The 21,679-nt window shown below is 42.0% G+C and overlaps 1 protein-coding gene and 1 long non-coding RNA gene across 5 annotated transcripts in view; one reads left to right on the top strand and one right to left on the bottom strand.

Moving 5' to 3' along the window:
* The window catches only part of LOC146081075 (uncharacterized), a 39,157-nt gene that overhangs the window by 3,906 nt on the left and 13,572 nt on the right, over positions 1–21,679 (bottom strand). For both annotated transcript variants that reach the window (XR_014475057.1, XR_014475056.1), the window contains exons 4-5: positions 12,678–12,863; positions 12,393–12,559 (exon numbers count right to left, since the gene is read on the bottom strand). This is a non-coding gene — a long non-coding RNA (uncharacterized LOC146081075). The remainder of the gene's footprint in view (positions 1–12,392; positions 12,560–12,677; positions 12,864–21,679) is intronic.
* The window catches only part of DNAJB6 (DnaJ heat shock protein family (Hsp40) member B6), a 92,610-nt gene that overhangs the window by 69,561 nt on the left and 1,370 nt on the right, over positions 1–21,679 (top strand). For all 3 annotated transcript variants that reach the window (XM_083189002.1, XM_083189000.1, XM_083189001.1), the window contains exon 9: positions 16,406–16,603. In XM_083189002.1, coding sequence (XP_083045128.1) covers positions 16,406–16,603 — 198 coding nt within the window. The remainder of the gene's footprint in view (positions 1–16,405; positions 16,604–21,679) is intronic.

Raw genomic sequence — 21,679 nt, 5'->3', positions numbered from 1 at the left:
ATCTGCCCAGACACATGTTCTTTAGATTCCTCCAAGTTAGAAGTGCGTTGTTGCTGTAAGGTAGTGGGATACCGGGCAATATTGTTGAATCGCCATGTAAGAGAGTCATAAAGCAATTGAGCAGTGGGAAGAGATTGTCTAGGGTGTATAGGTATCTGAACTCATATTTTCAAAGTGAAGAGTTGTCGGTCCTAAAAGAAAAATGGTCGACTGATATTCCGCGGCTGGTTGAGTATGATTGGGGGGAGGCATTGTCATTTCTGGGTAAGGCTACAACATCAATCCGAATCCAGCAAGTACAATTTAATATTCTGCACAGGAGTTATATAACCCCAGTTAAATTGAGAAAAATCGCTGGAGTTCAATCTGATAGCTGCCTGAAATGCAGGGCAGAGTCAGGGACTTTTTGGCATCTCTTGTGGGAGTGTAATGTAATTAAAGAATTCTGGGATGAGATAATTGTTAAAATGGAAATGGTGGGAGTCCCCCGGGGGTCCCTTATGGAGTTAAATCTGGTAATGGGGGTATGGGAGGAGAGTAACCCGGCACGTGAATGGAGGCAATTGGTGATGAACTTGTCAGCTATTGCTAAAGTAATAATTGTAAGGCAATGGATGGCCTCCTCGGGCCCAAAAATCATGGATTGGTTGAGCCTGGTTAATAGACTTGCGAACATGAGCAATATGTATGTGCCATAAGGGGAGCAGGTCCAAAATTTTGGAAGGCTTGGGGACATTGGAAAAAATCAAGGTTTTATAAAGTAGAGGTTTGGAAAGATGGGCAATGAGGAAGAGATGTGAGTTAAAGATTGAAGTATGGCACAAGCAATTTGGGACACAATAGATTACTATGTAGGCCGAGCAGGAAAGTACACAGGGATAAGCACAAAATAAAAGATAAAGTTAAATAAAAAGCACATAAACACAAGAATATATGTATATTAATTGTATGTGGGACGTGAGTAAAGAGATATCAATTCACAATATATATCACCGTATGTCGTGTCACAAAAATTAATGAAATAAAAAAGGAGTTAGTTAGTTGATATACTAAGGAAAAAGAATAAATTGTGTATTGATCACATAGCGTGAAGGAAATATTATAGAAGATAGACACAAAAGGTGGATCCGGAAGGGTTTAAAATGAAAATATTGAATAAAAAAATAATAATACAGAGTTAAGATTGGAATAGGGGGAAAAATTGATGCGCTATTAGTAGGTAGGATGCCGTATTTCCAATATCTACGTTATTATATAGGTATAAGCTAAATTAAAAGGGGGTCCATAGTCGTGAGCAAATGGTTGGCTTAATGGGTAGAACCCGGAACCAAAAAACACATGCTAGATAAAAACAGAAGGGGGAATACCAAGGTAGAATAAAGGAGCTATGATGTGGTTGAAGGGAGTTGCAGATAATAAACTATGCAAGAGTATAAATAATCAACAAAAGCGGGATTATGTCGGCAAGTGGTATAGGCCTAGTGTAGGTTTGTTTGTGGTAAGGGGGGAGTGTGGGGAGGGGGGTGGTCCGAAGGGGTGGGTGGGAATCGGGGGGAGGGAACTGTATTTATGTATTAAAAGAAATTGTAACTATTTTTTATATGTAATTATTTTTTTTGTTTACGTGTATTGATGGAATAAATAAAACTCAATTAAAAAAAGACCTGATCAACCTGTGGCTCTCAAACTTTGGAAACCAAAAGTCCCAACATGCCCTACCACAGTTTTGCTTATAAGAAATGCTTAAACTGTAGCAAGGCATACTGGTATGTGTAGTTTCACAACAGCTGCAGAGCCATAGGGACAGTCAGGTAATGAATGTGGCGGTGCACAATTGCTTACAGGTTATGCTGACACATCTGTGAAATGTATTGTTAATCATGCATCGTAAATTATGGTGATTCATTTGACTGGTGCACATCTAGATTTATTGTCTGCAAATAAAGAGCAACGTCTACAAATGAGCCTGGTTCTGGAGCGAAACTGTGCCAGGAATGGTGTCATGTCTCTCGGCAACTGGAAAAATAGGCAAATACTTATTTAATGATCTTGTTCCACCTCCTTACATATTACTAGAGACCATGTCAGGGCTAGTGCACCTTGGGCTTTGCAAGGAATCTTTGCATATCAGTAGTTACAGTTACAATATTTTGGTATTTAAGCTGTTTGACTAAATATAGTTAACTTCTATAATTAGTATGGTTTTAAAGTGCAGGTTATCCACTGTGTTTGAGGGTATTCAAATCCACATTGAAGAATAGGACCCCCCCCCCACACTAGTCCGACTTGTCTGAGGCACAAGTCGGACCTGATTTCCTTAGAGCAGTGGTTCTTAACCTCTGTCTTCAGGACCCCTCCAGCAGTTCACGTTTTCCAGGTCTCCACACAGAATCGCAAGTGAAGTAATTAGCTCCACCTGTGGATCTTCTCAAATGTGTCAGTGAATGAGTGCACCTGTGCATCTGCAGGGTGACCGGGAAAACATGAACCACTACCCTAGAGCTTCCCCGGTAGTGCTTTCATCCAAGTCGCCACTTGATTAACTATATCCTAGCGATTTATTGCACAGAAGAGGACTCCTGGGGAGCTGCTGGATAGTTCAATGGAAATTGGATATGATAGATCGTAGGTTCTAAAAAGCACCCACTATGGGTCTTATGCAGCCCATACACGGTCCGTTTAACGGATCCGTTTGGTACTTAATTAGCACACATTGGATCCCTAGTGCATGCAGTGTGCATGCACTGCGATCCGATCCGATGTGTACCTAGTACAAAAAGTATGTGCAGCACATACTTTTTGTACCGTACTATGTGATGCGCGGGAGCGCGCATCGCATAGTACAGAACGGAGCCATACACAAAGGACCGTGTATGGGCTCCTTTATTCTAGTTCACTCTAAGAGGTAAATTCCTTCTCAGATGGACAAAACCATGTGCACTGCAGGGGGGCAGATGTAACAGGTGCAGATAGAATGTGCAGCATGTTCAATCTCTGGATCTGATGCGCATAGGACTGCGCATTGGATTGACGAGGATGTCATATAGGGTTACCACCTTTCCCCTTTAATTCCGGACACATTATTTACACAGGTTCTGTGGAAGTTTAAAACCAGGTGAAATGGAGTCTTGAAGTCAGCCAGCCACAGAACCTGTGTAATTAATGTGTCCGGAATTAAAGGGGAAAGGTGGTAACCCTAATGTCATACTCGATTTAGCCGCTTTTCACTCAATTTCTCGGCCCGGTCTGTCAGATTCTGGTGAAATCTGACAAAATTGCAGTGTATAGCCACCTATTAAGAGTTTAGTTTTAATATATAGACCCCTCTCTTTCAAGTGACCAAAAATAATTGGACATTTGTCTGAAAGCTGATTTGTCTGACATCAGGGTGATGTCTGGAATTCTAGGAGTGGCCAAATTAACAGTTTGGTGGATTCTGAGGAAAAAAAGAACGCACTGTTAGGCTCAGCAACACAGAAAGGGCTGGACTTCCATGGAATAAAACCATAGTGGATGAACACAAGATCCTTTCCATGGTAAAAATGTCTTTACAACAACCAGCCAAGGGAAGAATAGTCCCCAGGAGGTAGGTATATCCTTATAGAAGTCTGCCATTAAAAATAAGGCTTCTCGAGAGCAAATACAGAGGGTTCTCCACAAGGTGCAAACCATTCGCACGCCTCCAGAATAGAAAGACCAGATTAGACTTTTGCTGCCATTTTTGCGACAGATGATGCCAAGATGCGCACCTTGCATGAGGCAGCTGAGGGGAGCTATAGGTATTAGCCTAGGGCACCTGGAACCTTTTTAATCAGGCCCCCAAAACCCTATATACATGTGCTTATGTGCACTCATCTCTCGGTCTGCTATAAGCAAAGCAGAAGATAGACATAATTGATTAACTATATCCTAGCTATATAATTAACTAGCAGACCTTTTCATACCACTGTATGTCCTTTACCAATGATCACCGAAAGATAGTCTTTGCAATTATCATTTATTTATAAAACGAGTGCTTAGTGTGTAGTGCAATTGACTTGGTGCTTCTTAGTATGTTCAATTACTATACACCAGTGGTGGCTCCAGAAGACGGGCTGTAGCCCATTCAAAATTCAAACCAGGGAGCCACACCCACTGCCGGTGAGACCGTTTGGGATGGCAGCTGCTGGGCCTTCCTTATTTATTTATTTACAGTTTCTTATATAGCACAGCATATTCCGTTGAGCTTTACAATTGGAAACAGTGATAACTGGGTAGAAACAAACTGAAATAGAGGTAGGAGGGCCCTGCTCGCAAGCTTACAGTCTTCTTTGAATTTTGAAACATGCTGCATAACCTCCCTCTTGTTCATAGGTTGGCACTTTCTATGTCAACACTATATGATCAACATTGACCAGGTCCACACAAGAAAAAGGTTGACATTGCAATGGTCGACATAAGTTTCTTTTTCTTTTTTTATAAACTATTTCATACTTTGCCAAGTGGATGCCGATTGGGAATGGAAAAGTGTGCGGAGCGCAGCGGTACACGAATGTGGGGTCCACATACAGAATTTTACACATTGGCCCAAAAAAAGTGAAAAACTCATGTTAATCATTTGATGTCCTAACCTTATACTTTTGCATTGGCATTTCTATTGCTCAAACACAGTGTAGCTGGAGCGGCACTGAAGGGTTTATGCCCCTTTCAGACCGCACTTTTAAAACGGTAAATTGCCGTTTTTTTACCGTTTTAAAACGGTAATGTGTGCGGTCTGAAAGGTCCAGTCCCACTTAACCGGTTAGAAAATGCCGTTTTTTCTAACCGGTTAAAATGCAGGGTCCTACCCGTTTCTGAACCGGTATTTTAGCGCAAAAATCGGCTCAGAAACGGTATTTAGGACCCAGCCAATGAGCTGGGTCCTAAATTCAGCACAGTGAATACTTAATGAGCGCTAATGAGTGTCGACGCCCCCCCGCGCGTGTCGGCGCCCCCCCCCCCCCGTGTCGGCGCCCCCCCCCCCCCGTGTCGACTTACCCCGTGCCGGTATCTCCGTTGTGGTTCCCGGCACTGCAGCTCAGTATGCTCGGAAAGCATATGAAAAAAGTGTCTTTCAGAAAATGGCTGCCCCCCATACGGAAGACAGTTTTTTTAAACAGGGTTTCCTATGGGGCAGCCATTTTCTGGAAGACACTTTTTTCATAAGTGCTTTCCGAGCATACTGAGCTGCAGTCCACAACGGAGGTACCGGCACGGGGTAAGTCGACACGGGGGGGGGGCGCCGACACGCGGGGTGGGGTGGGGGGGGCGTCGACATGCGCGGGGGGCGTCGACATGCGCGGGGGGGCGTCGACACGCGCGGGGGGGCGTCGACACGCGCGGGGGGGGGGTCGACACGCGAGGGGGGGGGGAGCTGCACGGAGGGGAGGGCTGCACTGGCTTTGACCCTGTATTTGGAAAGTTTCCAAAAACGGGTCTGCCAGTGTCAAAAAATCGGCACTTAAACGGTAATATACCGTTTAAGTGCTGCGGTGTGAAAGGGGTTTTATCTGGCAGACCCGTTTTTGGAAACGTTTCCAAATACAGGGTCAAAGCCAGTTATGCGGTCTGAAAGCAGCATTAATGGTGACTGATACTTTTACCTTCCTGCTGAAATTGTAGTGTTTTGTGCCACTCAATGTCTCCCTTTTATTACATTGTTATAAACCAACAGCTGATTAGTGGAAAGTGCTGTGTATAGTGTAGAATACAGTAAAAGCTGTGATAAGATGCTTTATCTGCAGACTGCTGTTACAAATAAATCAATAGGTTCACTTTTACCTCTGTTTATCAGACTGTTACTTTTCTCTTCTTTCATTTTCATTTTGACAGATGTTATCTACGGTCTCTGATTTTGAAGGTTTAGGAGTTTTTTTACATGATTTCACAATTTCCCAATCTTACAATTTGTGCCAATATACTTCAGTACTTACCAGTGATTTGCAGATTTTTTTTTTTTTTGGTCTTCAAATCTGAAAATGTCCATGCACCACCTAAATGTAATCTGTATAGCAGTGATTGTCAGCAGTGAAAGAATTACGTTATTGTTAAGACCATACATTAGAGGGAGTCTGATGCTTCGACAGTTGGGATTCTGACGGTCAGGGGCTATTTTCCCTCATGGGGGTCCATGTCCCCCATAGACGGGTGGTGAGTGCACCAAGCCCTGAATAGAACAGGTGGCGAGTGCACCGAACCCTCTGGGTGATAAGCCTGCAAGGGGCTCTGATGGGCTCGCCCCCTCTGTCGGACTACAGTCAGAGATGCATACCACACCCACATAAGCAAATACAAGTCCAATCCATTGCAGATTGACCACGTTGGTCAATCTGCAATTGTAATCACTTTTGTTTTATTGTAATAGTCAATTGTGGAAGCCCATACATAAGCAGTGGTTTAGGGCAGCGGTTCTCAAACTGTGGGTCCTGACCCCAAAGTGGGTCCCAACCACCTCAGCATGGGGTCCCGACTCTATATTGCTGACCATCAGGCAAATGTGTCTGTGATGGGGGGACAGGGTATAACTCATTAAGTAAACACCCACAGCTTACCTCTTCCATCCCTCTGTCACCCCGTTCTATCCCCCATTACCCACTGCCTCCCTGTCACAATAGCAGTCACTTCACTGACCACACATGTGGCGGCCATTCAGTAGTAACTTGCTGTGGTCCTGTCCTGTAATAATTTTTATTGTCTGATGGGGTCCCAGAGCAAAATAGTTTGAGCACTCCTGGTTAAGGGCAATCATCACAAAATTGACAAATTGCCCCCAATCCATCTCTGATGTATGAGCAGCTTCAATTGTTCGCATATGGTCTTGGGACTGAACACTAGGTCGGAAATACAGCAAGGAGGTTACATATGGCGGGATTAAGCAGCGGATTAGACATGTTAAATGTTTATCACAATGATGAAACATCCTCTTCATCTTTTCCGTATAAGCACTAGTTTGCATTATGGAAAACTTAAGTTAAGTGTAACTGGATGATTATTGCCTAAACCTAGAATGGGTATGTAGTAATAATAGGAAGGGATGTGGAGATCTTTGTAGTACATTTATTTTGTGATGACTGAGCTGTCTGTGCTATTAGACATCTGTGCAATGGAGATGTTGAAACATTAAGTAAAACATGTAATTGCTATGAATTCTTAGGTGTCTCTGATATCTTGTTCATAATAAGTGCCAAGATACAGGCGCATTAAGCTTGCTTAAAAGATTTCTCCGGATTACAACCAGTAGTAGTAAATCACACAGAAGCTTAGATTATGGTGTAGCATATGTTTTTGCTCTTTGCTGACTGCTGAGAATAAAGGCGTTACTACAAGATTACTTTTTAAAGTTTCCATGGAAACCATGCATTCGGATTAGGTAGTCCCAAAGCCAGGTGTCGGCATAGAACTGAAAGCTATGAAATCATTGCATCAAAATCACATAAAATTTACTGTATTTACTAAAATGCAGGAAGAAATGAGGATACCCAGACTATATTTTATTATGAATCAAACTGTTATTATATGTTTTACAATGGGAGTATTTATTCATGAGTCACATTCTTCTTCAAAGCAACCGTTGGTCTCATGGTAAGTTATATGACGATTGACCTACTTGTCTGTAAATACACTGGGAGACAGACTAATCCAGGCAAAGAGGTTCATATTCTTCCTTCTTGGCAATAGGCTGCTCTGTAACTGCCATATGTTGTGATGGTCTGTTAACCAAACTCTTAAACTGGGGGAGTTGAGGGAACAGGTTGTGGTGCTTTTGTGGTAATACACTGCTGCTGTCTAAAGATGGCTACACACCTACAGATGTATCTGTCCAATCTGTCTGGTGTAAACAAAGATCTGGTAATGTATGGGAGCATATGAGAATCGAATATTTAATCCCAAACACTGGAAAACAGACAATGGTCATTTAGGCAAATTGGATAAATCCATTTGATTTAACAAGTTTATTTGAACATTAGTTTCTGCCCATTTTCCAGTGTTTGGGAGCAGATGGTTGACAAGATGTTGTTACCCAGGCTATGGTAAGGAAGAAAAAGTACTCTCCTTTGTTTGGGGGGCACGCCTGAGTAAAAAAACTAGTATGTGATATTAGTGTATAGAATTAAGACATAACTTTTATTATTTTATGCTAAAACGAAACTTAAACATGTAATGGATGGGTGCTTCAATTCAGATCAAGTCCAGTAAAATCCAAGACTGGTGGTGATGCTTTCTGTGCGTTCAGAATACAGAGAGACAATTAACCTTTATAATATAATACCAACAATGGCCACATTGTTTGGCCTCAAAAAAGTTGGGGTTCAGTATTGGTTTCTCTGATGTCTATTAGGACACTAGTGGTTGGAGGCACTCATCTCCCATTGAGGGACACAGACATACCCTGCACTGACCGGGCACCCTATCCTCCTGTAGGAGACAGCAGATGCTCTATTTACTGTGCATTTAACTCCTTACATACAGATTGCAAATACAGCCCGCTCACGGACTTTCAGGTGATCAGGACAATCCTAATAGGCAGCAGCAGCAGCTGTATTCTTTACAACTGTATTCTTTACAACTGTGGGGTTTCCAACCTGCCCTTACATCGTGACAAACACTTTCTACCCTTACCCACGCTCTCTCACTGGTTACCGCTGCATTTACCTGACTACCAGGGAAGTGCTGATCTCCACACTGTATGTCCATGCAAATATACCTAAATTTGTAACATTCAGGGTTACTTGATTCATTTATTGTTTATTTATTACCTTGGTGTGACCGGATTACATTCAAATTTATATTTCACTAAGCGCACTAGTGTCCTAATAGCCATCAGAGAAACCAATACTGAACCCCAACTTTTTTTTTAGGCCAGACAATGTGGCCATTGTTATTATATTATAAAGGTTAATTGTCTCTTTGTATTATGGATGCACAGAAAGCATCACCACCAGTCTTGTTTTATTTGACTAGACTTGATCTGATCTGAATTAATGCACCCATCCCTTACATGTTTAAATTTCGTGTGTCAGTTTGTCAAAATGTTTTAGCATAAATTAATAAAAGTTATGTCTTTTCTATACACTAATATCACATACCATATATACTTGAGTATAAGCCTACTTTTTCGGAACATTTTTTATGCTGAAAAAGCCCCCCTCGGCTTATACTCGAGTGAGGGTCCCACCTGAGTCAATAAGTTTTCCCAGTTTTTTTTGTTGTAAAATTAGGTGCCTCGGGTTATATTCGGGTCGACTTATACTCAAGTATATACGGTACTTACCTAGTTCTTTTACTCAAGCGTGCCTCCAAACAAAGGAGAGTACTTTTTCTTCCTTCCCCTAGCCTGTGTATATTTTACTCTCAGGGGTGCACCTCCACATAGTGACTTTCCTAAAAGCGTAGGATTCTATTAGCTAAATTGTGGATAAAACATACATTATCTGGATTCAACAACACTCATTGTTCAATTTAAAGTGCAACTTGTGCTCAGGTTCTCTTCCCCTTCCCCCTTTCCTCTCATGATACCAGATTTTGAGACCACCAGACAGATAAATCTTTAGGTGTATACCCAACTTTATCGCATCACTTATATTCCCCCCCCCCCCTTTTTAATCTGTTCCAAAAAAAATTGTGAATGTTTTTCTAAACTAACGTTGTGTGTGTGTGTGTGTGTGTGTGGTAATGTGGTGTGTGTGTGTGTGAGTGAGTGATGTGTGTGTCAACAAAATGAGAAAAATATATAATAGTTTGCATCACACATGTTATTGGTATACTATACTGTGTTTATAGTTCTTTGCACCTGCTAACAGCACATTGTCTATTTAAATACTGGTTAGCCGATTAGGGGTTACAAGGGCTGTTTACTCCTTTACATAAAAATAAATCCTATTGTTTAAACCAAACAAACCAATCAAAAAACCTCTAAACTCGTAACTGCTGTACATGTAATTTATCAATTTTCAAGTTACCTGCAAAAGAAAATACACTCCTCCCAGGTCTTCCAAGGTGGTGGATGTTTAGCACTATAGCGTTGTACACATGGTGCAATGTGCTAGGCAATTTTGATTTAGATGGTCAATATTACCTGTCAAGTTAGCCAGAATTGCACTGTGTGTACTGGATGATAATGATGCGCAGCATTGCTATCACCATAATATACTGTGCAGGCAATTTTGACTATGCTGCACATTGTAGTGTATATGGTCAAAGCCAAATTGGCCATAGTCCAAATTGCCCATGGGCTAAGTCTTAATCTGCATAGTCATTATCGCCCATGCCTCGCACTATCTATACACACCTTAAGATCTAGCCTTGCTCACTGTTCCTCATTCTGGCTGTGTTCTCTGTGCCCTTTTATTCAGTCACAGAAAAAATATTGGTACTTTTGATTACTGTAAAGCGCACATCCGGCTCTTCTGTTCAATGGCATACTGTACACCTGCAAAACTTTAGTCATTATAATTGCATTGTGTGTTCTATTTTGTTTTATGGGTTGTAACCTTATAGCTGAGCTGTTAAACTTTGGGATTTATGCAGTTTAAGCCACCCAAATCATAGAAAAGTGGCATTATCATGATGAGGGATTTCAACATCGCAGCACAATTTTAGCTGACACCCCAGTGTGACGCCTTCTTGATCCCCAGGGGCATTGTGACTAATGTTACCGGATCCTGAACCTTTGTAAGACGTTTTGTGAAATTTGTTCTGTGCACATTTTTGGTAACTAAGTTAGCAAGTTCTGTCTTGCTGTTTGTACAATATTAGTATGGCAGTTTGGACTTTTTGTGCACAGTTTACTCTTGTGCTGTAAAAGTCCAGAAACAACAAATTATTTTTATTGTCCTCTTCCTACAACTAGATTTTTTCTTAAGGGGCAATTTAAGCCTCATTTCTAAGCGATCTGACTAGATTTGAGTTGGCTTTAACTGTGCTTAATAGCCGTTTTAAAAGGGGGATATGTATCAAACCTGTAATAGATAATTTACCAGCCAATCAGCTGCCATTTTATTGGCTGTGTTTGAAAAATGACAGTCAGGAAGTGAGTGGTTGGTACTTTTATCTCTGAGGCTTAGTACATATCCAACTATATCGCCATTGCTTGCACAGCTGTGAAAATCACAGGAAGCGCACAGCGCGGCACCAATAGCATATGTGATCACTTACACACATTTTCTATGCTCGAGAAATACATGTTCACTGTGGGATATAACAATTCTCCATCTGGATTAGAGGAGAAATAAATGTGAAAACATGACGAGCAGGGCCCTCCTACCTCCTATGTCGGTTTGTTTCTACCCATTTTGTTGTGTCCAAATGTAAAGCGTAACCCACTGTTGTGTCCAATTGTAAAGCGTAACGGAATAAGCTGCACAATATAAGAAACTATACATAAATAAATGAACACAAATTCATAATAAATGGAAGATCAATGGTAAAACATCAGTGACTAGTAATGGTGCATTTGCAAGCAGTGTAGCCTGCATGTGTTTGCAATAGCATGCACATACCTTTACTGACTCCCCCTACATTAGACTGCCCCTTTCCTTCCCCATCCCTCCTTTCGGGGTTCTGGGGCGGTGTGACTGCTAGAATCACAGCATTATCTGTACACTATAGTTTTAGTTTTGGGCATTAGAACTTTTTTTATGGAGCTGTATTTCATTACTTTTGTACTACTGAGGAAATGCATACATTCAACTGTCTAACTAATACAGGTGTGATGGCTTCCTGATGACCTCCATTCCCCTCCTCAGCACTGTGGGGTAGATGTATGAAGCTCTGATAAGGAAGAAGAAATGATAAAGTGCCTGGTACTATATCACCAGCCTGTAATTTAACAGTCAGGAGCTGATTGGCTGGTGATCAAGTACCAGACACTTTATCACTTCTCCCTTATCACTGCTTCATACATCTACCACTATGTCCTATATAGCCCTGGCCTGTGCTATATGCACTATTATCACATGCATGGACTAGTGGTTGTTGCCGGTCTTCCTTTTGCTGCACTGTACAATATATAATCATTAACTCATTTACTGCTGGCTGTTATAGCCCTGGCTGCTTCAGAAGTGGAGATGGACGAGTGGCCAGTGAACAAGGCTTACAATGGGTACAATGACCACAGTCAACTACTCATTAAAATAAAACTTTCGTCTGAGGTATGTAATGCATGCCCACTTTTACTCAGCCAGTGATTGTATTTATTATCCATATAGGTGCAAATGTCCCACATATCTTTACATGCCTTACCACAGTCTAAATCCAGTGTTAGTGAGTCAGAAGTAGGAACAAGTCATTATTTTATGTATATTTTTAGACCTCAGAATTTCTTGTCATGCTCAAGCTCTCAGGTGTGTTACACAGGGCAGAATGTATGCACTTACCTTTATTATACTTTAAACAGTCTCCTCCAGCTCATTTGCATATCGGTGCCACAGGAAATGCAAGCAAATCAAATGTCAGACATTAATATTCTATTCCTTTACACTATTTCATTCAGAAATGTTTTTTGCATCACTTAACTGCAGATCAAGTCCTCGCTTCAGTTGCCCTTAACAATACAAAATGTGAAATAAATGTACAGTAGCTGAAAATGCTCGGGAAAGCACCAAATAAAATCAGGCTGTGGGGGAAAAGGCAATTTACATGATCTTGTAGTTCTTGCATACCTTTTTATCATACGCCAAGTTGTGAGCCATGATTTATTGGTGGTTTGGTATGATGCCTCTATCCGCCTTTCATCACTTCCTTATACAGGCTACATTTCACAGTTTCATTTACATTGTTTTGTTTTCACCTTTCACCTTTTCGGTGTCTTGTAATTTATTTGGCATGAAAAAGGGACCAGGAACAACCTGGAATAAATATTTTTGATACTTAGTAAACTTTTATCAGGTAAACACACTGACAATGTATCATAAGTCTCTCTTCTTTCCATAACTTTAGTATCTCATAAAATGGTGAGAATATTTGAAATTCAGGAACAAAATGTTAATCTATTATAGACTATAAAATATAATGTTATATTTCCTGTTAAGAACAAGGCTGCATTTTGTACGCTGTGAGCATGCATATAACACACGTGTGTGTTTGTGTGTTATTGTTTTAATATCTAAAAGTTGGAGCACCTACAGTGATTTTTTTTCTTTGTCTCCTTGCTATGAGTTGGCATCATTTTAAAGGGGCCTACACATGTAGCGATGTTGAAGCATTCTGAGTGATGCTAGATCACTCAGCACACAGCAATGTGCCAGCTTCAGTGGGAACATTAACTGGATATTAACCGCTTCGGTGGTATGCCCAGAGAATTTCCGGGCTCGGCTGCGCTGCCGCAGCGGGCTGTCCCAGAAAACTTCCTACATGCTGTACACATCCCCTGTCCTGTCCCCCGGGCACTTGCCGCTGCCGGGCACTCCCCTCCGCCGCCGGGGATCATCACTCCCCGGGGCTGCTCGGGAGCACTCGGGCGTTCATGTGTTCGGGTGCCTGAATACCCAAGAGCACTCCCCGCTGCTGCTGGCTGGGCTGCAGCACTACCTGCAGAAGGTAGTGGTTGCAGCTTGAGTGATGGGTTTTCCTGGGGCAGGACAAACTTGCCCTGGTAGGTTTGTCCTGCCACAGGAAAACACATCGCTGAAGGGGTTAATCGCAGGGCGATAGCGACGCATGGGGCTGCGCATAGCTATCACTATGGCCCCTACACACGGAGCGATGTAGGGGAATTTTCTAAGCGATCTAGTGAGATCGCTTAGAAAATGCCTGTATATCGCTCAGTGTGTAGGCTTCATTATTCTTAACATGACTTTGGGCCATCTTCCCCTTTAACAGACCTATCCAAACTCTTCTTTCTGACCTTTAAGTGAATCCAATCTTTCTTGAATAGTGTTAGTACATGAACAACGCAGACCTAGGTCCCCTACAGAACACTGAAATCGTGTCGTGATCAATAATTAGCATATAATATGATGTACTTTAAATGCACTTTTAATAGTCCACAGAACAATTTTAACCCCTTGCAGACCAGTTTATCTAATGGGACATATGTCATCTTGTTTTAATGCACACGTACTTGTCAGTGGTCCCATGTTTATTATTACTATCTGTTATATGACAATTTTTAATGTGTGTGTGTGTGTGTGTGTGTGTGTGTGTATGTATGTGTGTATTGGTTTGTTCTTCTTTCTTACTGAGGTATTAATGCGAAACATACTGCAGCCATAAACCAAGCCAAATTACTTTATCATAACAGATCTTCAGTGTGATGAATCCCTGGCCCAAGGGCCTAGAAAGGTCTGAGCACACCCAAATACTTGTATATATTATCAGTTTTGCATAGTAAATGACTACATTTAAAGTAACAGGCACAAACGGAGCACAGAAAGTCCTTAACAATGGATTATCAGTAACATTTTGACAATAGTAACCACCAGTTTTTGCACCAGTATTTGCAGAGTATATGCTGGCTTTTGCATGTAGTCCACAAATACTGGATCACTTCCTCAGATCTAATTGTACAGTACATCTGTTCCACCTGCAGTGTATATTGGGTTTACGAAGTTCCCAACTAAGAATAAGCCCCGTGATGCATTTTGATATTTGGCTTTAATTTAAAATTAAATTAACAAAAGGAGAGGGTGATGCTGTTGCTGTGTAGAAGACGGCTGTGTGCTTTCCATTTATTTAAAAGTAAATCTGTTACCCAGACAGAGGAAGCAGATTTCCAGCATTGATCCAGTATTTATGGTTATATTCATACTGGCCTATCATTCCAGGAATTGTGGGACACTCCAAAAGGGATGCAGTCAATTTGCCGGCGGTCGGGATCCCGGCGGTCGGAATCCCGACACTGGAATCCCGACCGCCGAAATCCCGAAACTTTCTCCCTCCGTGGGTGTCCACGACACCCATAGAGGGAGAATAAAATAGCGTGCCCGCTGCGTGGCGAGCACAGCGAGCCCGCAAGGGGGGGCGCTCCTCGTCCCCCCCTATGTCGGGATTTCGGTGGTCGGGATTCCGACCGCCGGGATTCCAACCGCCGGCATTACATATCGGATCCCTCCAAAAAACCCTGTCTGGCCCCCTGGGAAGATGGGCAAGTCTGCCTGGAATTCCAGCAGACACTTGCAAACCCCCTCTCGGCAGGGGACCAAATGACTCGATTCACACTGAATCACGTCCTCTGGAAAGGGCAGCCAGAAAGCCAGGAACCCTTGCCATACTGCCATCAGTTCACTAGGAACCAGGGATGGTATCATTGGCACACTTCATGAGGCACAGATTATTCAGGAATTGATGGGCTGCAATCTTACTGTTTTTAGTGTCAGTAGACCGTGTTGGACTGGGGCTTGAATGGCCCACCGGGGGCAACGGAGAAGTAGGGGACATATCCATGTCCTCAGCCATCACAGGGCCTTGGACAACTATTAAAGGCAGGTGGTGGGAGCCGATGATTACCAAATAGATGCTGTGTGCAAGCTCATTGGGTCTATTCTGTGTGGAGACTGGTACCGGGGGCTGCCCACTTGTATCTTCACCCGCATCTTGGGTTGCCTGCAGCTTCAATACAGCATATCCCGCTTTTAACAGCACAGAAGTCGGGAGGTATGTATGTATTTACATACATATACAAACTCAACCTCTAGATATGATTGGTAAACACCCATGTTCCTGCTCTATCTGGAAACCGGCCCTTTAATACAGTAAAAAATGTATAATATAAGTGCACAGTCTGAACCCTGATATTGGGGGAGGAGTTGGGGCCCACAGGCAGTGGGCCCTACCAGATTTTTCAGCCCTATGGGCAAGTCTGACCCTGTCAGTAGACTGCATGTCCTTGAATGATGAACACCTTTGTTATATGTTATCTTTGTTCTTCACTGGTCTATTCCATATTTTAGTGAAAGTCTACCCCTCCAAGTTTATTTTATGAAACATTCAAACCTTATCCCATCGTATTTTATTTCCTGATTTATTGTTTGCTATCATGAATACAGGTGTAAACGATGCAGCTTGGACTGTGGGTAATCATTATGTAAAGAATGTAGAGGTCAGATGAGCCTGAATCAGCTGAGGACTAGATTACATGAATGTCTATTCCAAGGTCTTAACCTCCAGCTTCTAGGGTTTAACTATATGGTATAAGAGAAAAATGCACCAGATTTGTAAGAAATTAGTATTCTATGTCTATGTTCATTTTTAAGATGATTAATTTTTTAGAATAAATTTCGCTAATTTAAATAATTACATTTGAAATTTATGTTCCATTTTGAGAAAAAGATTGTGGCTGTAGCTTCCATTTTTCGGCTTCTAGTAATGTGTAGTAATGTGGACACTGTTACACCCCTTTAATGCAATACATAATTAACTATTCCACCTTCCCCCCCACCCTATCTCACAGGTACAGACGATGAACTGGCCTTTGCAGAGGAATGCAGACGCCGTGGGCAGAATGCTTTACCATCAAGCAGTAGGACCTCCAGACCCCACCGACCAGCCGGCCTTTCCAGGCATGGTCACAACTACATAAGTGATGAGGAGGAGGAAGATAGAACGAAGGGCACAAACAACTTTGGTGAATCCAACGTTTACTCAGCAGGTGTGCAAAGAGAGTATAGTACAGGGGTAAATGATGATAATGTGTATATCAGCCAATCAAGTAAGCGCACAACACTGCCAGAAAAAACACACAAATGCTGCTGCATACTGATGTAGTGCATTTGTAAAGAATTATACATAAAGTATACACATTATGCAAACTTATTTATCACGAAGCCTTCCTGTATATTATGCGAACCTCTGCAGTAATCATGTCAAAAGTTTGCTTTAGCTATCATGAAGGTTATATAGCACAGAATAGAAACTTAGGGGGGGATCCAGATAGGTGGGAGCAGTTTACCGGATCGACGGTGCAAAATTTTGCCTCTCACCGCTCCTTTCTAGTGCCGAAATTTCACTTTTTTGGCATACATTACAGCTGCACTTATGGTACAAGCTGCTCTCACCTAATTGAATTACCCCCTTAATTATTTTTTTTGCTTTGATTTGTAGTCATTGCGATTTTGGTGCCTTTGTGCATTTCCTGCTTATTCATAATGCACACTGATATTTCAGGTCCCAAAATGAGTGCTATGTTCCCATCTGTTGGGTTGTCATAGCCAGTGATGGTAAATTCAGTGTCCTGGGTGCATGTGGTCAGCTTACATCCGCATTAAGAGGCCCCAACGTGTTTCTCTGGGGGTCTGCAAATTTATAAGTTATCCCCCGCAGCCTAAGCAGCATAATGTATGGATCCATTTTTAGCAAGTAGATACCATTTTTAGCAATGCCATCTACCTGCAACCCATAACTATAATCACTACATCCTGCAGCCAACAATATCAGATTGCCTCACCAGTGCTCCCATTATACCTCACAGCTGCCTCGTCATAGCAAAGATTCCTACTGTCGGCCATGACATTCACATAGTAAATTAGAATTTATAAGATTGCCTCCCAACTGGTTTTGCTGTATTGTATCCTTCTCACTGATACATGTAAATCAATCATAAGTCCCAGCTGATGGCTGAACAGGAGACCTGGAATGCAGCTGTGTTATTAGCATCTCTTGCTACGGGGCTGCAGTAACTCTACATTGTAGACAAACTTCTATATAATAAAGTGGGAAGCCACATTCTCGCTCAACGACAGGTGATTTCCCAGGCTGCTATGATTGGTTATTTATGCTTTTTCCCAGTGGCAGAGTGCTTACGCAGGCTAAGGGGTATATTCAATGCTGGCAGCGAGCCCTTGACGGCAAGCAATACGGCGAGCATTGTTGATAGCTTGCCGTCAGAGTATTCAACGGTCTCCCTTTCACTTCCATTTCCACCTTGCCTGTTCCCTGAGGCAAGGTGGAAGCGGCGACTGCGGCCATCAAAACAGTGAACCTTGCAGTTTAAGGATTTTTGCAAAACCTTGTATACAGCATACTCGTTGGACGGCGTGGATGGCTTTCCCCTGCCAAAAAAAGCCATCCTTGCAGTACAAACCCCCCCTCGCTGCCAGAATTGCATATACCCCTAAGACAGAATGCTTTACATTGTGGTGACCCTTATGGTGACTTGTGAATGTATCATGAAGGCTTTGTATGGTGTAGGTAGAAATAAGCATTTTATGCTACATATTTTACAGTATTATCAGGGCATATAATGGATGTTTAAAATAACCGAAACACTAACTGCAAGACCAACTTACAGAGCTGCTGCTTTCACCTCATGTTAACCCTAAATCACAGTAACTGTTCCTGCATGACCTCTCCTAATGCTGTGGATTTCTACAACACTATGGAAGTGGAGACCTTTACTCCTGTATTTTTTTTGAAAGGACATTGCCATCAAAACCATATGGGTCAATTGGATTGGGTGCAGATCTTGTTACGGAACACATCTAGATTGCAGATTATTGTTCATCCCATAGAGGTGAACAGATATCTGATTTTGCCACAATTCCCGAGTTATTGTATATGGCAAATATACGCATGCCCCCACAAGATCAGATTGAAGTGACCCCTATGTGTTTTATATACTGAAGTATAATATAAATGTCCCCTATTTTCTATAGGCACTCATTTTCACAAGGTTTAAATATTCTTTGTTGTTTTTCGTTTGTTGTTTGTTTTGTTCTTTGTTACTTTTGATTGTCATCTTCCCTGGTTTTCCGCTAGACTTCAAAACATTAGGTACTGTAGCTGTATTTCCTATAATTACCGGTGAGCGAAGGTTAAGCAGATAAATATGGCAGGAGATCTTCTCATGAGACTGATTGTTAGGTATAAGTCTTCTAGGGACTCAGGGCACATGTGAGAAGGTTAATAGCTAATTAATATGCTATATTTGTGCTATAGTTATGCTGCCGTTTGTATTCAATGCAGCATCTATGTTTAAAGAAATGAGAGCGGAGCTCAGAAAAGGAGAGCCGGGACCCCTGTATTATGCTGGCCACACATCAGACACATCAGACCAACTTTCCTCCAACCATCCAACTAGTTGGTTGGATGGAAAAAAAAACCTGGTACTGGATGGGAGAAAATGTCATTTGTTTCCCAAATCTGAAAATGGACAACAACTGTCACTCAGACAATGTACTGTAGTTGGACCTATTTGATTTAAACAATTTCACTGAAAGTTTTTGTCCATTCTCCTGAGTTTGTGAGAAAATTGCTTATTGGCATTTGCCCTTATACAGTACCAGATTTTCAGTCCAACCAACTAGTTGGATGGTTGGAGGAAAGTTGGTCTGATGTGTGGCCAGCATTACACGGGAAACGGTCATTGGGTCTACAGCAAGTTGGTCGATATGGTTCTAGGTTGACGGGTGTAGGTCAACATGGGTTTTGGTCGACAGGTCATTAGGTCGACAGTCAAAAGGTTGACATTGTTTTTCACTGTTTTTGAGTATTTCATGCCCTACCATCCACCAGGGCGTGGTGGGAGAATAAAATAGTGTGCCGAGCACAGCGAAGCACTGTGCCCAACGCATAGCGACTGAAGCGAGGGGATGTGGAGCACTGGAAACTGTGTCCATGTCGACTGTGTCGACGTTCGGGTAAAAAAAGTGAAAAACCACATGTCGACATTTTGACTGTCGACCTACTGCTTGTCGACCAACTTGCTGTAGCCCAAACGAACCCAACCCGTATTACACTGTCTCATTGGGCAATAAACCCATCATTTTTATGGCTACTTTACCCCCGATTCATTGTAGAAACTTTAGAAAGTTTTACAAAAACAGACTGAGATACAGGTTTCCCAAATAATGTGTTATGCAACTCTGGTCTATTCACACTAGATAAGTATTAGGATTGCACATATTATACTGATGGATTCGGTATGGAATCCCGGTGGTCGGAATCCAGGGGGTCAAAATCCTGAAGCTGGAACCCCGACCGCCGAAATCCCGACAAGGGGGGGTCGTGGATCGCCACGCAGCGGGCCCGGTGCCTCGCTATGCTCGGCACGCTAATTTATTCTCCCTCTATGGGTGTCGTGGACACTCACGGAGGGAGAAAGTTTCGGGATTTCGGCGGTCTGGCGTCGGGATTTTGACCACCGGGATTCCGACCACCGGGATATTAACCACATCCTATACTGACAAGCGGAGACCTTTACTCCTTTACCACTATGGCCAGATGTCAGAATCCTACACATTAGCAGAGATTTAAAAAGTAAACAAAAATAATTACTCAAAAAATGTAATTAAATCCATGGTTTTAGTTCGGTCTATGTATATGGTATTGCGTAGAAATTGTACACACAATAGAGGTTGTTCCATCAGGAAACGTTACATGGCGAGCTACAGGTTTAGACGTCATACTCTGACGGAACCCAGCATTCTAATCTGTTCATCACAAGCCATAATCTAAGGGGTACATTTACTAAGATGGGTGTTCTATTTAATATGGGATGTTGCCCACAACAACCAATCAGATTCTACTACTTATTTATTTAGCACTTTCTAGAAGATAATAAATAGAATCTGATTGGTTGCTATGGGCAACATCTCATCTTTAATAGTACTCCCATATTAGTAAATTTACCCCTAAGGGTCAGATGTATCAAGCTTCAAAAAGTGATAAAATGGAGAGTGATAAACAACCAGCCAATCTGCGCCTTACTGCCCTGTTATAGGCTGTTTGAAAAATGACAGGTAGGAGCTGATTGGCTGGCTGTTTATTACTCTCCATGTTATCATTCTTCGAAGCTTGATACATCTGGCCCTTAGTGTGCACGTATGTATAAAGCAGTAGTTGTTGAGAGCTTATTAGGATTGGTTAGAAATGGTACAATAGGACAATGATGAATCAATGATTAATATTGGCTCATGTATTGGAATCTGAATTAGTTCCCTATAGTGAGCACATCCTGGTAAGTTGATGGCACTTTCAATAATCAATGATGGTTTCATTGTTATCCTCTGAATCTTCTCTGAGCACCATGTTTCATTGACTGGAAAGGAAACACAGCAATGACAACACTGTGCTAAATCCGCTTTATATAGTTTTTCTTTTACAGAACAACTGTACAGCACAAGGGTTTACATTGAGGGCTGTAAGGTTCATATGAGTTAATTGATTCCTCCAATGTGCAGTTGTCATTTCCAATCAGTGGCGTAACTATAAAATGAGCTCCCCCAAGCCAAAAAAGTTTCCTGCGCTCCTTAGAAGGAATTTGCCTCTGAGTGAACTAGAATAAGGCCCTATGTCCTTCCTAGCTTGCTTTGTGTACATACACCAATGCTGTGTATAAAGCTGCAGTTATCTGAGCTATACTAACAGACCTTAGCTTTTGCTGACACACAGATGCTGGATTTTACTGACCTCAGGCTTTGCTTACTGCTAGATGATTATCACTACAGTTATACGGACAGTAATCTGTTGATGGCAGTCCCGGGTGTTAATGAAAATGTCAGAAAGATTGGCCAGCTAATTGCCCAGTGCTGCTGCCTTGTTCGGATTTCTAAATGCATTAACTTAGATGCTACTTACAGTACAAGTACAATACTTTAACAAAGTGTATTACACATAGTTTATAGGGATACATTGTTGATCGTTGTGCAGGTGGGTCCAGTTACCCATTAGTAATATGTTCGCCCCCTAATAAACAAGATAACATTTATGTTAGTCCCAAGGTCCCTGC

This window comes from Crinia signifera, chromosome 5, assembly GCF_055691185.1.
Source record: "Crinia signifera chromosome 5, ASM5569118v1, whole genome shotgun sequence".
Lineage (NCBI taxonomy): Eukaryota > Metazoa > Chordata > Amphibia > Anura > Myobatrachidae > Crinia > Crinia signifera.
This window is presented reverse-complemented; position numbering and strand designations above follow the sequence as displayed.